This window comes from Cavia porcellus, unplaced genomic scaffold (assembly GCF_034190915.1).
Source record: "Cavia porcellus strain 051 isolate PalLab524CR breed Dunkin Hartley unplaced genomic scaffold, mCavPor4.1 scaffold_31, whole genome shotgun sequence".
Classification (NCBI taxonomy): domain Eukaryota; kingdom Metazoa; phylum Chordata; class Mammalia; order Rodentia; family Caviidae; genus Cavia; species Cavia porcellus.
This window is the reverse complement of record NW_026947514.1, coordinates 45,705,478-45,723,577: the sequence shown is the minus strand read 5'-3', so window position 1 is coordinate 45,723,577 and position 18,100 is coordinate 45,705,478. Positions and strand designations below refer to the sequence as shown.

The following is an 18,100-nucleotide window of genomic DNA, read 5'->3' as shown; positions in this document are numbered from 1 at the left end:
TAATATTCTGTTCTTATATTGGATTTCTGGGATCTTAATTATATGCCTGGGTGTAGTCCTGTTTTGGTTGTAAGTGGCTGGAGTTCTGTAATGGCTCACATATCTGAATATCATTTCCTTTTCCTATGTTTGGGAAGTTTTCCTTAATTATTTCTGTGAATAGCCTTTGCAGTTCCTTTGTTTGTACCACTGCTTCTTTATTACACTTTATTGTTAAATTATAGATCCTCTTGTTGTCTTCTAGCCTTTGTATTGTTACTGCTTGTTTCCTTGTTATTTTTAATAAATTTTCCTTTCATGATTCCACATTGCAATCCTGCCCTCCAGTTTGGATATTCTATCTTTAGTTTCTTTCAAGCAGTTTTGCCAGCTTTCAGTGGAGTTTTTAATTTCCTGGTAATCTCTTTGAACCTGCTTCACGTAGTCTATGTTTTCTTTATATTCTTCATCCCTTTTTTGTTTTCCTCCATTCTTCTTTGTCTTCTTTAAAGATGCTTAGCATTTCTTTTACTAATCTATTTATATCTTGCTTTACTTGATTAAATATTTTACTTTTGAACTCATCTATGAGGTCCTGAAGATAGCGCTTTATGTCCACTGGTGCTGTGTCTGATATTATGTGTTTGCCTTCCTCAATCTCCTTTGCATTTCCCTTTCCTGGATCAATATTCTCAGCGTTAGGGGCTGGGGACCCTTTCTTGTTGCTTCCTCTTCTCATGTTTTTTGTTCCTTTCACACAGTTGTATATAAGAGTCGCCAGTTTCTTTCTTTGTTGGTTACAGTTCTTCTGAAGCATGCTGACTAGGTGTTCCTGCCCACTGCAGTGTACTAAGGAGGTACAAACAGAGGCAGCGTATGCTGGGCCCTCCCCTCCAGGTCAGTCAACCTGTTGAGGGCTTCACTGCATTAGGATGTGCTGCCCAGTGTAGGGACCCTATTGGGTCTCAGCCTGGGGCATGACCCAGGCCAAGCACATTCCACCCATTCTGCTTGAGAAGGGAGCAGCTGACTGAAGTCACCCCTGCTCCTTGTTCTCGCCAGTCTGCCTGAGTCCAGAATGTCATCCGTTGGAGCCCCTTTTTCTGCGTTGGTTTTATTCCCATCACTCACCGCAGGTCGATGCAGGCTCCCTGCCAGCTCAGCTCTCTGTTTGGCTTGCTGAACCCCGACCTCAGTGTGAGTGCGTCTCCAGTGAGTTGAAGCAGTGGGCTTTTGGCTAGCTCGGTAAGTCTTGTCTGCGTGAGTTCAAGTATTGCAGCGGGAGCACCGAGCCTTAGCTGTTCCAATAGTAGCACTGGGACTATATGTTTAATTGGTTGCTCTCAGCTTAGTTTGTTTCTGGGTCAGGAGGATCCATCTCCCTCTGTTCGGAACTCCCCATGCTGTATTATTTTTGGAATCTAAGTTGACTATCTCAGGGAGCCTCTGTAGCCTGATGTTATTTATCCACCATCTTTACCAGAACCCACACTTTTGTTTTTTAATTTATCTTTGTACCAGAGCATCTTTAAATCAGAACACCATATTGTCTTATTCTAGAAAAGTTAATCCTATGATGGTGACCAATGTAAACATATCACAATAATATATTTTGAGCAACGTTTATTAGGATATCTCCCATAAAGGTATGGAGATCATTGGGGCCTCCCATTAATGAACAAGCACTGGATAATTATTTCACGGCAGCTGCTTTCTTATTCAGGAATTGAAGTCCTGTCTAACAATTTCTCTCCAGCCTAAGGGATTTTAATTTAATTATCTTAATGTTTGATGACTTACAAGACCCAGATCATAACACTCCAAAATTTGCACAATGAGAAACTCTCAAGTCTTAATACATGAACAACAATATGCATTACATTTATAAACCAATTTTAACATCCTACTGACCAGCTGGCAACTTGGGTGTAAGCATATCTTTAATTTTCATGACATTTATCTATTAGCCCAATTAAATTACAGATAAATACTTCAAAAATGCAAGTAGAAGAAAAAAATGTTGAGCTCAAATCAGCTGTTTACAGATTAGACAGAAAAAATAAATATAAAATTTGCTAATAAAGTCAGAGTGTACTCAAGTATATTTTTGGCCAAATTGAATTATAATAACTTACAATTTTAGATGTTTGCAATTATAGACTAGTCTGAATTTTTGTTGCAGGTTGGCTAAAGATCTCTTATAAGAAGAATTTGGAATAAAAACCTTTTATCTATAAATATTTATTTTTTGTATTTCATTTTGTTTTAAAAGTACTGGCAACTTTTGTGTTCCTTTCTTTAATGTAGCTTCTAGTTTAGTCATCTCCACACATACTGTCATATACTCAGACCTTCTTTTTTTTCTAATAGCATTCTTTATGTAAGACAATATAATTTAGGTTAATATTGTCACTTATGTAGACTCCCTTTGCTGGTAACTGTGATTTGTCTTTTGCTGGGGCAGTGCCCCACTTCCTTGCTCCTGGGTTGCTCTGACTATGCCCAAACAGTTTTCTGTTGGCAGTTAATGCAGTGACAGGAGATTAAGAAAAACAAACACACTAAAAGGAAAGGTGGGACCAGATGGGACCTGACCTCACTGATGGAGGCAGCGACCCTGTGTGCTTGTGTAGAAAAAGTGGGCACCAGCACACTTTAGGCTGATTGAGGCTTGGAAAAGGTGAGCTGTGGCTGTCCACTGGCTCTGGAGCAAAGGTGTAGTTGCCACGGGAAGTCCCAGCCAGGCTGCATGGCCCATACTCCAAACTGTAGCTGACACAACATAAAGTAAGTATTTGGTTTCTTCCACTTGCTTTACTGTGGTCAGGCACCAGACTCAGTGCAACTCTGTTTTCTTACTTTTGCACTGGCTTGTATCCATCGGCCCTGTTTCTCTACCACCCAGGAGTCTGTAAGAAGTGGTAAAAGGAGTGGAAAGTGGTGCAGTTTTTCCCCTGTTAAATAGCTCTTTAAAATCGTGTAGAGGTCTAGATAGGTTTGTGCTGGTTTGCTTTTTCCCTTGTCTTGCTCTAAGCTGTTTTTTACCTTCTCCCAAGTAGTAAATTTAAAGTTCCTTCTTCTGGAAATAAAGGACATATCTTTCATACAAACCTGAGAAACTTCGTTAATTGTGAAATCTTTACATTTGAACCTTTTACTTTTAATAATACAACAGGGGTTTCTGTGTACAAATGCCTCGTGTTTTACACCTGATGAGATCAGTCACTTCTCCCTTATTTGCGCACACAATCCAAGGTGTCCTTTCACCTGAGAAGTGTTGAGTTTCCTCATACTGCAGTCTGTTTCAAGTGCCAAAATGCCATATTCAGCACAGATCTTGAATCTCCAGACATAAGACAGCAGGGGATGAAGAAGACAGGAATCAATAGACAAAAGCTGAGTTCAGGTGGAGCCCTCTCTTCTAATGTGAGAAAGGAACTGCCCAGCACCTGCAATGCATTTATTTATACAATCAGCATATAAATAAGATCATGGAGAGTTTAAGGGGAGGGTAGAATTTGGGACAGGAAGAATGTCTAATCTTTAGCAGAACAGCTAATGGGGAACAAGAGGAAACTGTTTATATTATCGCAAGTGAACTTCAAATCACTATGTACATCAACTTTCTGATCTGTGCACACTTCTTATGCAGTCCTGCCAAACTCATGAGAAGCAGTGGTCTTAAAATACTCGAGTTACAGACAGCTTTGCCTCAACAAATTTTGTCAGTTTATTTTTAAATTGAATTCACAGTGTTAGGAAAGTGTTGTTTTACCAGAACTGTAAGAGAAAACAGTCCCCTTGAATGTACAGCAGAGGACTGAACCATCACCTGGTTAAGCTGAGTAGGATGATGCCCCCTGTGCAGAACTTGCTTTGCTTGCACTAAGGCTTTAAGCTTCATGTAAATGTGGAGTCTCCTGGGGAGATCATGCTAGGCTGATAGGGGTGTCCCCTGTATCAGATACTGGGTACAAGCTTAGCTGACAACCAGCATGCATGTTCAGGAGTGTAAAAACTCTTTGGGGGGCTATTGAAATAGATCATGTTTTGGAATCCTGTCCTTTATGAGAGGTGACTTGTGTATATGCACCTGCCCATACGTATCAAGTTTAATTACTGTTTATTTCTTGTTTGCTTTGAAAATTCCTGGAAGTAGACGTTGTATCTCCAATAGTATTTGTAATCCCTGAGGGTCATGTATGTGTTAGAATTTTTTTTTAAATTTTATTTAAAGGAAAAAGAGAAAAACACAAAACAAAAGAAAGCAGTGTAAGGGTACAAGTAATACAGAACTACAAAAAAAAAAAAAAAAACCAGTAAGAAATCACCAGTTAATAGATTACATATTATCATCTTAGAAATAGTTGCTCAAATCACAGTATCAAAGCATACAAAGTGGACATTCAAACGGTGAGACTGCAAACAGTTGTGTTCAATGATCCAACCAAAAACATTAATATGGTCAGCTGTTTAACACCCCTAAACACACTTGCTGTTGTATCCTTTAGAGCTCTTTTTTTCCCTCTCTTTTTTACAACAAAATTTACACATTTTGGGTTTTATTACTCCTTAGTTCTTATTACTTTTTTGGGGGGGAGAGAATAAAGTCAAATATGGCAAAACAAAGCTGTCAGTCAAAACCAAGGATAGACATAGTACATGGTGTAAAACAGAGTACAAGATTATCAACAATGGTTATCAACGATGTCTCTTGTTTCCTTAAAAAGAATTGTCTATCTCATTGGATATTATAAAGTTGAACAAAACAGTAGAGAACAAGACCAATAAAACTTAAGCATTGTAAACATTACAGGACTTCCAAAGGAGATAATAGTCAAACCAGAATGGGCATCTTAGTGAATCTTATTGCCTTCAAAGTAGTTGCCTATACCCTCAAACTTGATACTATCATACAGAATGGAACAGAGTCAAAACAAGATAGTGGGAGTATTACAGGACTTCAAAACAAATTAATAGGAAATCACAAAAAGTTACTATTATATATCCTGCTAATTTTTTTAATTTTCCCCTTAATTGAAACAAACATAAGAAATAACTAAATAATTTTTTTAAAGAATAAGGGAGAGATTGAGATAAAACAGGACATAACAATATAACAATACAGGTCAAAGCATGACTGTTTCAGCAACCTAGTGCTTCACCACCAAATAACCCGACTTAATAGTAGTTACCATAGTGTCTGTCTTTTTCCTTGAAATATTTGGATAAAACTTAATATACTATAGCTTCAAATATTTCCATATCAAGAATCCCAGAATAAAGCCTTTCTAATTAATAAGTGAAAACTTTATAAGGCTTCAAGGCCACATAATGGGGAATCATGATTACCACATATTTTTATATATTTGAATCATTACTTACATTAGGGAAACTATTCGGTATTCACACATGCGAATTTGATTTATTTCACTTACGAGTATGGTCTCAAGCTGTGCCCATTTATTGATAAATATCTCAATGTGATCCTTCTTTATAGCTGAATAATACTCCATTGTATAGAAATACCACAACTTTTTTATCCATTCCTCAGTTGATGGACACTTGGGTTGTTTACAAGATCTGGCAATTACAAATTGTGCTGCTATGCACATATATCACTGTGGTATGATGCTTTCCGTTCTTCTGGGAATATGCCTAGAAGTGGAATAGCTGGAATAAATGGGACTTCCAATCCCAGCTTTTTGAGAAATCTCCAGACTGACCTCCACAAAGGCTGCACCAGTCTACACTCCCACCAACAGTGCAGGAGAGTTCCTTTTTCCCCACAGCCTCTCCAGCATTTGTTGTTGTTGGTTTTCTTGATCCTGGCCATTCTTTCAGGAGTGAGATGGTATCTCAGTGTGGTTTTAATTTGCATTTCTCTAATGACCAATGATGATGAACATTTTTTCATGTATTTATTTGCCATTTTCATTTCTTCATCTGAGAAGTGCATATTCATCTCAGATGCCCATTTTTGGATTTTGGGGGTCTGGTTTTTTTAAATTCTGTATATGTTTTAGACAAGAGTCCCTTGTCTGAGAGAGAGTTCACTAAAATCTTTTCCTAGTTTGTGGGTTTTCTTTTCACTATGCTGGAGATTTCTTTTGACATGCAAAAACTTTTTAATAAGAAGTGGTCCCAGTTATTGATTCTGGGAAGTATTTCCTGTGCAGTTTGATTCCTGTTCATGAATTCTCTACCTACCCCTATGTCTTCAATGTTTCTACCCAATTTGTCTTACAATAGACTTAGTATTTCTGTTTTAATATTCAGATCTTTGACCCATTTAGATTTTAATTTAGTACATGGTGATAGACATGGGTCTAGCTTTGGTTTTCGGCAAATGGAGAGTCAGTTTTTCCAGCACAATTTATTAAAGAGACTGTTGTTCTTCCAGTGAACCTGCTTGGCTCCTTTATCAAAGATAAGGTGGTTGAGTGTGTTTGTAGTTGTGGTTGTATCTTCTAATCTATTCCATTGATCTTCGGCTCTGTTTTGATTCCAATACCATGTTGATTTTACTACTGTTGCTTTGTCGTATAACTTCAAGTCAGGGATTGTGATGCCTCCTGCTTTGTCTTTGCTGCTTAGAATTGCCTTTGCTATTCTAGGTCTCTTCTGGTTCCAGATGAACCTTAGGAGTGATATCTCTAGATCTATAAGGTATGTTGACGGTATTTTTATTGGGATTGCATTGAATTTGTATAACAGTTTTGGGAGAATGGCCATTTTCACAATGTTTGTTCTTCCTATCGATGAGCAAGGGATGTCTTTCCATTTTCTGAGATCATCTTCAATTTCTTTTTTCAGTGTATTATAATTTTCCCTGTATAAGTCTTTCACTTCTTTCGTAAGAGTAATTCCTAAATATTTCATTTTTTTGCTTGCTAATGTGAAGAGTGTAGTTTCTCTTATTTCCCTCTCTGTGATTTTATTGTTCGTGCATAGGAATGCTATTGATTTCTGAGTATTGATTTTGCATCCAGCCGCATTACTGAATTTATTTATTGTATCTAAGAGTCTTTCAATGGAGTTTAGGGGGTCTTCTATGTAGAGTATCATGTTATCTGCAAACAATGATCATTTAACTTCTTCTTTTCCTATCTTTACCCCCTTTATTTCTCTCTCTTGCCTAATTGCTCTGGCTAGTACTTCCAGTACTATATTAAATAGGAGTAGTGATAAAGGACATCCTTGTCTTGTGCCTGATTTTAAAGTAAAGGTTGTCAGTTTTTGGCCATGTATGATGCTGGCTGTTGGTTTGTCATAAATGGCCTTTATTATATTGAGATAAAGACCATCTATTCCAAGTTTTCTGTTATCATGAATAAATGTTGGACCTTATCGAAGGCTTTTTCTCCATCTATAGAAATTATCATGTGATTCTTACTTTTGGCTTTATTGATATGGTGGATTACATTTATTGATTTAAGTATGTTGAACCATCCTTGCATTCCTGGGATGAATCCCACTTGGTCATGGTGTATAATCTTCTTGATGATTTGCTGCATCCTATTTGCCAACATATTATTGAGGATTTTTGCATCTGTGTTCATTAGGGAGATCGGTCTATAGTTCTGTTTTTTTAGGTGGGTCTTTCTCAGGTTTTGGTACTAGAGTAATATTTGCTTCCAGGAATGACTTAGAAAGGATTGCTTCCCTTTCGATTTCATTGAGTAGTTTGAGGAGTGTCGGCATTAGGTCTTGTTTGTATTTCTTGTAGAATTCTGCAGTGAATCCATCTGGGCGTGGGTTCTTCTTGGTGGGTAAGGACTTAATTACATTTTCAATTTCTTTAACAGAGATTGGGTTATTCAACAGTTTTACATCCTCTTGATCTAGCTTTGGTACTTCATATGTTTCTAAGAATCTGTCTGTTTCGTCTGTGTTATCAAACTTTTCAGTGTAGAGGTTTTCGAAATAGGTGTTAATGATCTTCTGTATTTCTATTGGGTCTGTAGTCATTTTACCTTTTTCATTTCTTATTGCATGAATTTGAGCTTTTTCTTCCCTTTTTAAAATAAGTTGGCTAGGGGCTTATCGATTTTATTTATTCTTTCAAAGAACCAACTCTTTGATTCGTTGATTCTTTGGATTGTTTTCTTAGTCTGTATTGCATTGATTTCTGCTCTGATTTTCATAATTTCCTCTTCTTTTGGCTTTGGGCTTGACTTGCTCTTCTTTTTCTAGCTGTTTGAGGTGTAGCATCAAGTTATTTATTTGTATTCGTTTTGTTTTCCTGATGTGGGAACTTAGTGCAATAAATTTTCCTCTCAGGACGGCTTTCATTACATCCCACAAATTCTGGTAAGTTGTATCTGTCTTTTCATTTTTTTTATGTATTGTTTAATTTCTTCTTTAATTTCTTCTGTGACCTGCTGATTACTCAAGAGTGTGTTATTCAGTTTCCATGTGTTTGTGGGATTTTTGCAGTATCTTTTATCATTAATTTCTAATTTCAGAGCGCTATGATCCGATAACATGCAAGGGATGTTTCAACTCTTTTGCATTTGTTTAAATATGTTCTGTGAGCTAATATATGGTCTATTTTAGAGAATGATCCATGGACTGCAGAGAAGAATGTGTATTCTGATGTTGTTGGGTGGAACATTTTGAATATATCTATCAAACCCATTTGTTCGCACGTGTGATTCAGTTCTGTTGATTCTTTGCTCATTTTCTGTCTGGTTGTTCTGTCCCTTGGTGTCAATGGCGTATTAAGGTCTCCTGTTACAATTGTGTTACTGATAATTTGAGTTTTCATTTCTGTTAATAGTTGTTTTATATAACTGGGTTCTCTGGAGTTTGGTGCATATACATTTCAGACAGTTATCTCTTCCTCCTGGAGTGTTCCCCTTATGAGTATATAGTGACCTTCTTTGTCCTTTATGGTCATTGTTGGTTTAAAGTTCACGTTGTCTGCAAACAGAATGGCTACTCCTGCCTTTTTTTGGATTCCTGCTGCATGAAGTATTGTTTTCCATCCTTTGACTTTCAGTCTGTGAGTATCCTTTTGGGTTAGATGGGTTTCCTGTAAACAGTATATGGTTGTATTTTGTTTCTTGATCCATTCTGCTAGTCTGTTTCTTTTGATTGGTGCATTGAGACCATTTACATTAATGGTTATTACTGTTAAATGCTGGTTTACTGTTGGCATGTTATCTCTCTGCTGTTGCATCTTTATCTTTCTGTTCTGTTTAATTATCTGCTTTGCTTAGTGGTATTTTCCTTTGTGTATCTAAACTGTCTTTCAATGTTTTTTGCAGGGTTGGTTTGGTGTTCATGAATTTCTTCAGCTGTTCTTTGTCATTGAAGTATTGTATTTCACCATCAATTTTGAATGATAGTTTTGCAGGGTACATCAGTCTAGGTTGGAAATCATTTTGCTTTAGGATCTGGAATACTTCACTCCATGCTGTTCTTGACTTTATTGTTTGTGCTGAGAAGTCTGCTGTGATTCTGATAGGTTTTCCTTTATAAGTGATCTGTCTTTTCTCTCTGACAGCTTTTAATAATCTATTCTTGTGTTGGATTTCTGGAATGGTGATTATTATATGTCTGGGTGTAGTTTTATTTTGGTTATGACTATTTGGAGTTCTATATGCTTCACTGATCCTGATGTCGGTTTCTGATCTCATGCTTGGGAAATTTTCAGCTATTACTTCTCTAAATATCCTCTTGACATCCTTTATGTTGTCTCCTTCTTTTTCATTAATCCCTATCATTCTTATTTTATTTTTCTTTGCATTGTCTTGCAGTTGTTGAATTGTTGTTTCCTGATTCCTTGTTATTTTAAAAGATATTTCTTTCCCTGTTCACTAGCTGCAATCCTGTCTTCAAGGTCTGAAATTCTATCTTCACTTTCATTAAGGTGGTCTTTACAACTTTCAGTGGAGTTTTTTATTTCCTGTCTATCTCTGTGCATCTGCATTATGTATTCTGTTTGTTTCTTGTATTGCTTGTCTAGGGATTCTATCTTTTTGTTTAGTTCCTCCAATTTTTTAATTGTGTTTTCTTCAGATATATTCAGAATCTCTTTCATTTCTTTTATCATTTCTTCTTTTACCTGGGAGATTATTTCAAGTTTGAATTCCTTTAAAGCTTCCTGGAGTTGCTTGTTAATTTCAGTAGCTATTATGTCAGATATTTGAGGTGAATGGCATATATTTTCTTCTATATACATCGCTGCTAGGGTTTCTTGAGATGGGCTGGAGGTTTGGGGTTGTAATTTTGTCTTTCGTTTTGTCATTTTCCTATATTTCTGTGTTTCAAGTGTTATTTGAAAGCTTCCTCAGGATCTGTTGGAAATCCCCTTCTATGTTTGCAGCTACTGAGACTCTCTGGCACCATGCTACCCCAAGCCACCAGGCCCGCAGAACCAACGGCCCCCCTGCCTGCTCAGAACTCCACAGTGCCAGACAAGCTGGGTTTCAGGGACACTGTGCACCCACCTGCCCCCTGGAAGCTCCACAGCTCTCAAATCGCAGCCAGGATGTGGAGGCAAATGCAGACGCTCCAAACCCACCCCTCCACCCGACTGCACCCAGAAGCCCGGAGGGACCCAAACAGTCTGAGCTCTGGGCAGAGTGCACTGAGCACCCACCACAGGCTGCAGGGCCTCCGGAACCCACGACGCTCCACCGCCTGCGGAGACACCCACAGTCCCCCAGACACACAGGGAGGCTGATGCAGGCGCCCCAGATCTGCCCCGACCCTCCTCTGCACACGGATGGTAAGGCCCAAACACCTGGGCTCCGGGGATAGTGTGGGCCCGCCCACCCGTTGGAAGCTCAGCAGTTCTCCAAGTGCAGCTAGGGTGGGGAGGCAGATGCAGAGGCCCCAAACCCACCTCTCCACTTTATCGCACCCGGAAGCCTGGAGGGTCCGGAACAGTCTGGGATTTGGGCAGAGTGCGCTGAGCACCCAGCACAGGCTGTGGTGCCTCAGGTACCTGGGATCCCTCCTTGCTTGCTGAGATATCCACAGTCCTCCAGACACACGGGGAGGCTGATGCAGGGGTCGCTGGTCCGCCCAGCCCCTCCTCTGCACACCGCTGGCTAGGTGCGGTAGTCTGAAACAGGCTGGGCTCCGGGGATAGTGTGGGCCCGCCCACTTGTTGGAAGCTCAGCAGTTCTCCAAGTGCAGCCGGGCTGGGGAGGCAGATGTAGAAGCCTCCAACCCACTTTTCCACTTCACTGCACCCGGAAGCCTGGAGGGTCTGGAACAGTCTGGGATTTGGGCAGAGTGTGCTGAGCACTCACTACAGGCCGCGGAGCCTCAGGAACCTGCGGTCCCTCCCTGCTTCCTGAGATATCCACAGTCCTCCAGACACATGGGAGGCTGATGCAGGCGCCCCATGTGTTAGAATTTCATGGTTTGTTGATTTATTTTACTTTTTTATTGGTACATAAAATGGTTTAAAACCATATTGAGATTGTAGCACATTTTCAAAACTTTCACAGTTCACAGAACACACGACTATTCATAGATTCCAGACATATGACCAATTTAAATCAATTACTGTGTATGTTCTTGCTTCTAAATATGTTATAAAATGATGAGCCCAAAATTTTGTATGTCATATGCTGTAGTCAGGGGTTGTACAGAGAACAGAATCAGGACATGGAATTTATAGTATTGTTTTATGATGGTCAGCCAGAATTAACACAAAGTGTAGGAAATCTGTGTATAATACTAAAGACATAGAATATTCAGCCAAGGGCCTGACTTCTACAGTAATGTCCTACATGAGTCCATATAAAAACCTATAGAGCCCATGACAATTCTTTCCACAATTCCAACTGGAGGTCTAGAGCTCACAAAAAGGACTCACACCAATCTGTTTTACTGATCCATGCTGGGAAGGCCCAAAAGTCAGTGGTAAAAGCTAAAAAAGTCTATGCCAGCAGGATAAAGTAGCTGTGTGGTAGTTTGAGGGTTTTACATTAGAGCCAAGAAGTCATGCTTATAATAAAACACCAGGGATGCCCTGAAAAGTACCACAGCCATTCTTAGCAACACAGAGGTCCCAAACTCCCCCAGTGATAAAAACAGTTAAATGCATGCCAAAAAGGTCATATGACAAGTTTGTCCAAGAGATTAAATGGCACACATCTTCCACTCCAGAACTAGGATGCAATGCTTGTTGTAAGAATCGGAGCTCCCCCAGGAGAACCAATGGCCATACAGCAACATGTAGGAGAACCTACAATGCCTCACTCATCTTTTTTATGTTTCTACTTATGTCGGCAAGTTTCCTCAGGTAAAGGATCTACACTCAACACCATACTGATTTAGTTCACCTGGTGTTAAGTTGACCACCGGTTTTTAATCCATAACATCGTGTTACTTGAGTTTCTTTAAAATTCTAGAGTGCTAACTTTAAAAATAAGATAATTCTTGACAGGATAAAGTCAAGAAGAGCATGGAGTGAAGTATTTCAGATCTTAAAGGAAAATGATTTCCAACCTATACTGATGTACTCTGCAAAACTATGCTTCAAAACTGACAGAGAAATAAGATACTTCCATTAAAAGGACAGCTGAAGAACTTCATGATCACCAAGCAAACTCTGCAAAAAATATTGAAAGACGGTTTAGATACACTTAGGAAAAAACCACTAAGCAAAGCAGATAATTAGAACCGAAAGATAAAGATGCAGCCGCAGAAAGATAACATGTCCACAATAAACCAACATATAACAGTTATAACCATTAATGTAAATGGTCTCAATGCACAAAAAAGACTGGCAGAATGGACCAAGAAACAAAATCCAACCATATGCTGTCTACAAGAAACCCATCTAACCCAGGATACTCACAGACTGAAAGTCAAAGGATGGAAAACAATACTTCATGCAACAGGAATCTTAAGAAAAGCAGGAGTAGCCATTCTGTTTGCAGACAATGTGAATTTTAAACCAATAATGATCAGAAGAGACAAAGGAGGTCACTACATATTAATTAGGGGAAAACTAGAAGGAAAAAGGATAACTATCTTAGATATATATGCACCAAGTTCCAGAGCACCCAGTTATATAAAAGAAGTATTAACAGAAATGAAAAATCAAATTATAAGTAACACAATTGTAACAGGAGCCCTTGACACACCATTGACACTAAGGGACAGATCAGTGGGGCAGAAAATCAGCAAAGAAATAACAGAACTGAATCACACCTGTGAACAAATGGACTTGATAGACATATACAGATGTGTTCCATCCAACAGTATCAGAATACACATTCTTCTCAGTAGTACTTGAGTTATTCTCTCAAATAGATCATATATTAGCTCACAGAACATATTTAAATGAATGCAAAAGAGTTGAAATTATCCCTTGCATGTTATCAGAGCATAGCACTTTCAAATTAGAAATTAATGATAAAAGATACTACAAAAATCCCACAAACACATGGAAACTGAATAACACACTCTGAAATTAAAGAAGAAATTAAACAATACCTACAGGAAAATGAAAATACAAATACAACTTACCGGAATCTGTGGGATGCAATGAAAGCTGTCCTCAGAGGAAAATTTATTGCACTGAGTTCCCACAACAGGAAAACAGAATGAATACAAACAAATAACCTGATGGTACACCTCAAATATCTAGAAAAAGAACAGCAAGTCAAGCCCAAAGCCAAAAGAAGAGAGGAAATTATAAAAATCAGAGCAGAATTCAATGCAATAGAGGCTAAGAAAATAATCCAATGAATCAACGAATCAAAGAGTTGGTTCTTTGAAAGAATAAATAAAATGGATAAGCCCCTAGCCAACCTTATTTTAAAAAGGGAAGAAAAAGCTCAAATCCATGCAATAAGAAATGAAAAAGGTGAAATCACTACAGACTCTTTAGAAATACAGAAGATCATCAACATCTATTTCGAAAACCTCTACTCTCAAAGGTTTGATAACATAGAAAAAATAGACAGATTCCTGGAAACATATGAAGTACCAGTGCTAGGTCAAAAGGATGTGAAACTGCTGAATAACCCAATTTATATTAATGAAATTGAAAATGTAATTAAGTCCTTACCTACAAAGAAGAGCCCAGGCCCAGACGAATTCACTGCAGAATTCTACAAGAAATACAAAGAAGACCTAATGCCGACACTCCTCAAACTATTCAATGAAATTGAAAGGGAAGCAATCCTTCCTAAGTCATTCCTGGAAGCAAATATTACTCTAGTACCAAAACCTGAGAAAGACCCACCTAAAAAAACAGAACTATAGACCGATCTCCCTAATGAACACAGATGCAAAAATCCTCAATAAAATATTGGCAAACAGGATGCAGCAAATCATCAAGAAGATAATACACCATGACCAAGTGGGATTCATCCCAGGCATGCAGGGATGGATCCACATACATAAATCAATAAATGTAATCCACCATATCAATAAAGCCAAAAGTAAGAATCACATGATCATTTCTATAGATGCAGAAAAAGCTTTTGACAAGGTCCAACATTCATTCATGATAAGAACTTTACAGAAAATTGGAATAGATGGTTTTTACCTCAATATAATAAAGGCCATCTATGACAAACCAACATCTAGTATCATACTAAATGGCCAGAAGTTGAAGTCCTTTACTTTAAAATCAGGGACAATACAAGGATGTTCTTTATCGCCACTCTATTTAATAGAGTACTAGAAATACTTGCCAGAGCAATTAGACAACAGAGAGAAATAAAAGGGGTAAAGATATGAAAAAAGAAGTTAAGTTATCATTGTTTGCAGATGACATGATACTCTACATAGAAGACTCCTTAAACTCAATTGAAAAACTGTTAGATATAATAAATAAATTCAGTAATGTAGCTGGATACAAAATCAATACTCAAAAGTCAATAGTATTTCTATACACTAACTACAAAATTACAGAGAGAGAAATAAGAGAAGCTACACCCTTCACACTAACAACCCCCCCCCAAAAGAGAAATATTTAGAAATTACTCTTATGAAAGAAATGAAAGATATATACAGGGAAAATTATAATACACTGAAAAAAGAAATTGAAGATGATCTCAGAAAATGAAAAGACATCCTGTGCTCATGGATAGGAAGAATAAATATTGTGAAAATGGCCATTCTCCCAAAACTGTTATACAGATTCAATGCAATCCCAACCTACCTCAACCATCAACCTACCTCATGGATCTCGAGAAATCACTCCTAAAATTCATCTGGAACAAGATGAGACCTAGCATAGCAAAGACAGCTCTAAGCAACAAAGGCTAGGCAGGAGGCATCTCAATCCCTGACTTGAAGTTATACTGCGAAGCAACAGTAGTAAAATCAACATGGTACTGGAAACAAAACAGACCCAAAGATCTATGGAATAGATTAGAAGATAAAAGCACAACTACAAACACACTCAACCACCTTATCTTTGATAAAGGAGCCAAACATGTTCATTGGAAGAACGACAGTCTCTTTAATAAATTGTGTTGGAAAAACTGGCTCTCCATGTGCCAAAAACTAAAACTAGACCCATGCCTATCACCATGTACCAAATTAAAATCTAAATGGATCAAAGATCTGAATATTAAAAAAGAAACACTAAATCTACTGGAAGATAAATTGGGTAAAAACCTTGAAGATATAGGAGTCGGTAGAGAATTCATGAACAGGACTCAAACCACACGGGAAATACTTCCCAGAATCAATAACTGGGACCACCTCTTATTAAAAAGTTTCTGCATGTCAAAAGAAATCTTCAGCATAGTGAAAAGGAAACCCACAAACTGGGAAAAAAATCTTGGTGAACTCTCCCTCAGACAAAGAACTTCTGTCTAAAACATGTAAAGAATTAAAAAGCTCAGACCCCCAAAATTCAAAGATCCAGTCCAAAAATGGGCTCTGAGATGAATACACACTTCTCAGTGGAAAAATACAAATGGCAAATAAATACATGAAAAAGTGTTCCTCATCATTAGTCATTAGAGAAATGCAAATTAAAACCACACTAAGACTCCATCTCACTCCTGAAAGAGTGGCTAGGATCAAGAAAACCATCAACAACAAATGCTGGAGAGGCTGTGGGGAAGAAGGAACTCTCTTGCACTGTTGGTAGGAGCGTATACTGGTACAACCATTGTGGAGGTCAGTCTGGAGATTTCTTAAAAAGGTGGAATTAGAACTCCCATTTGTTCCAGCTCTTCCACTTGTAGGCATATTCCCAGAAGAACTGAAAACGTCATACCACCGTGATATATATGTGCGCACCTATGTTTATAGCAGCACAATTTGTAATCGCCAGATCTTGTAAACAACCCAAGTGTCTATCAACTGAGGAATGGATAAAAAAGTTGTGGTATTTTTATACAATGGAGTACTACTCAATTATAAAGAAGTGCATATTGAGATATTTATAAATAAATGGACGCAGCTTGAGACCATACTCATAAGTGAAATAAGTCAAACTCACATATATGAATAAATGAATAGTTTCCCTAGTGTAAGAAATGATTCTAATCTATAAAAGTTTGTGGTAATCATGATTCCCCATTATGTGGCTTTGAAGCCTTACAAAGTTTTCACTCATTATTTGGAATGGCTTTATTCTGGGATGTGTGATATTATTGCCTGTGATGAAATGAACAGTTATTTTGAAGAAAGGAAGACATCATAATAGCTAGTGCTGATTTAATACCATCTTGTTTTGAAGTCCCACCAAACTGTTGCTCTTCTGTCTCCATTGGTTTTATCATGTTGTATCTTACTGGATTTTATTATATGTGATAGTATAAACAAAAATTTTTATAGACAAAGAGATAATATAGAACCATTGCTCATTTTCTGTTAGCTGGTTCTAAATACTCTGTAATACTTTCATCCACTTGAATGGTTTCACACTGTCTTGATATGTTTGATACTATAGTATATGAAGTTATATTCAAATATTTTAAGGAAAGAGACACTATGGTCAGTACTATTAAGTCGGGTTATCTTGTGGTGAAGCACCAGGTTGCTGAAACTGTCATGCTTTGACTTGTACCGTTGTGTTATGTCCTCTTTTATCTGAATCTCCCCCTTATTCATTAAAAAAATGGTTTGTTTTTAAATTTTATTATTATTTTTAATTAAGGGGAAAATATAAAAAAATTAGCAGGATATATTATAGTAACTTTTTTGATTTCCTATTAACTTGATTTGAAGCCCTGTATTACTCCCACTGTCTTGTTTTGACTGATTTTACTCTGTTTCATTCTGTTTGTTAGCATCAAGTTTGACGGTATAGCCAACTACTTTGAAGGCAATAAGATTCACTATGATATTCATTCCTGTTTGATTATTATCTTCTTTTGAAGTCCTGTAATGTTTTCAATGTTTAGGTTTTATTGGTCTTATTCTGCACTGTTTTGTTCAATTTTATCATACCTAATGATATAGGCTATTCTTTTTAAGGAAGCCAGAGGCATTATGGTAACCATTGTGGATAACCTTGTATTCTGTTTTTACATCATGTGCTATGCCTATCCTTTGTTTTAACTGACTGCCTTGTTTTGTCATATTTGGTTTTATTCTCTTCCAAAAAAAAAGTATTAAGAACTATGGGAGTAATAAAACCCAAAATGTGTAAATTTTGTTGTAAAAAAGAGAGGAAAAAAAAAAGTGCTCTAAAGGATACAAGTGTGTGTTTGGGTGTGTTAAGATAGATGACCATATTACTGAGTTTTTGTTGAATCGTTCAACACAACTGTTTGCAGTCTCACTGTTTGAATGTCTACTTTGTATGCTTAAATCTGTAACTTGAACAACCTTTTTTAAGATGTCAGTATGTAATCTATTAATTAATGATTTCTTACTTCTGTTTTGTAATTCTGTATTACTTGTACCCTTATACTGTCTTGTTTTTTTCCTTTAAATAAAAAAAGGCAGAATAATAAATATGAGATTTAAGTGCCAGGGATATAGTTCAGCAGCACAGCACCTTGCCTGGCAAGTGTAAGATTATGTGTTTGTTTCCCTGTACCAAAAAAAAAAAGTAAATATGAGATTTAAATAAATTTCACAATGGAAAACTATTAAGAAGTACTGGGCAAAAAGATGCCCTGAGGTGAGTGGAGATTTTGGAGCAAGGTAATAGATGAACTTGTGTATGCAC

General features: G+C 37.4%; 1 protein-coding gene across 5 annotated transcripts in view; it reads left to right on the top strand.

Moving 5' to 3' along the window:
* The window catches only part of Rtn1 (reticulon 1), a 294,963-nt gene that overhangs the window by 33,569 nt on the left and 243,294 nt on the right, over nt 1-18,100 (top strand). The window contains exon 1 of one of the 5 annotated variants that reach the window (XM_063240871.1): nt 10,288-10,717. The exons of the other annotated variants lie outside the window; for them this stretch is intronic. Coding sequence (XP_063096941.1) covers nt 10,303-10,717 — 415 coding nt within the window. The 5' untranslated portion in view covers nt 10,288-10,302. Of the gene's footprint in view, nt 1-10,287; nt 10,718-18,100 lie in introns of those variants that run through there. 5 annotated transcript variants of the gene reach the window in all.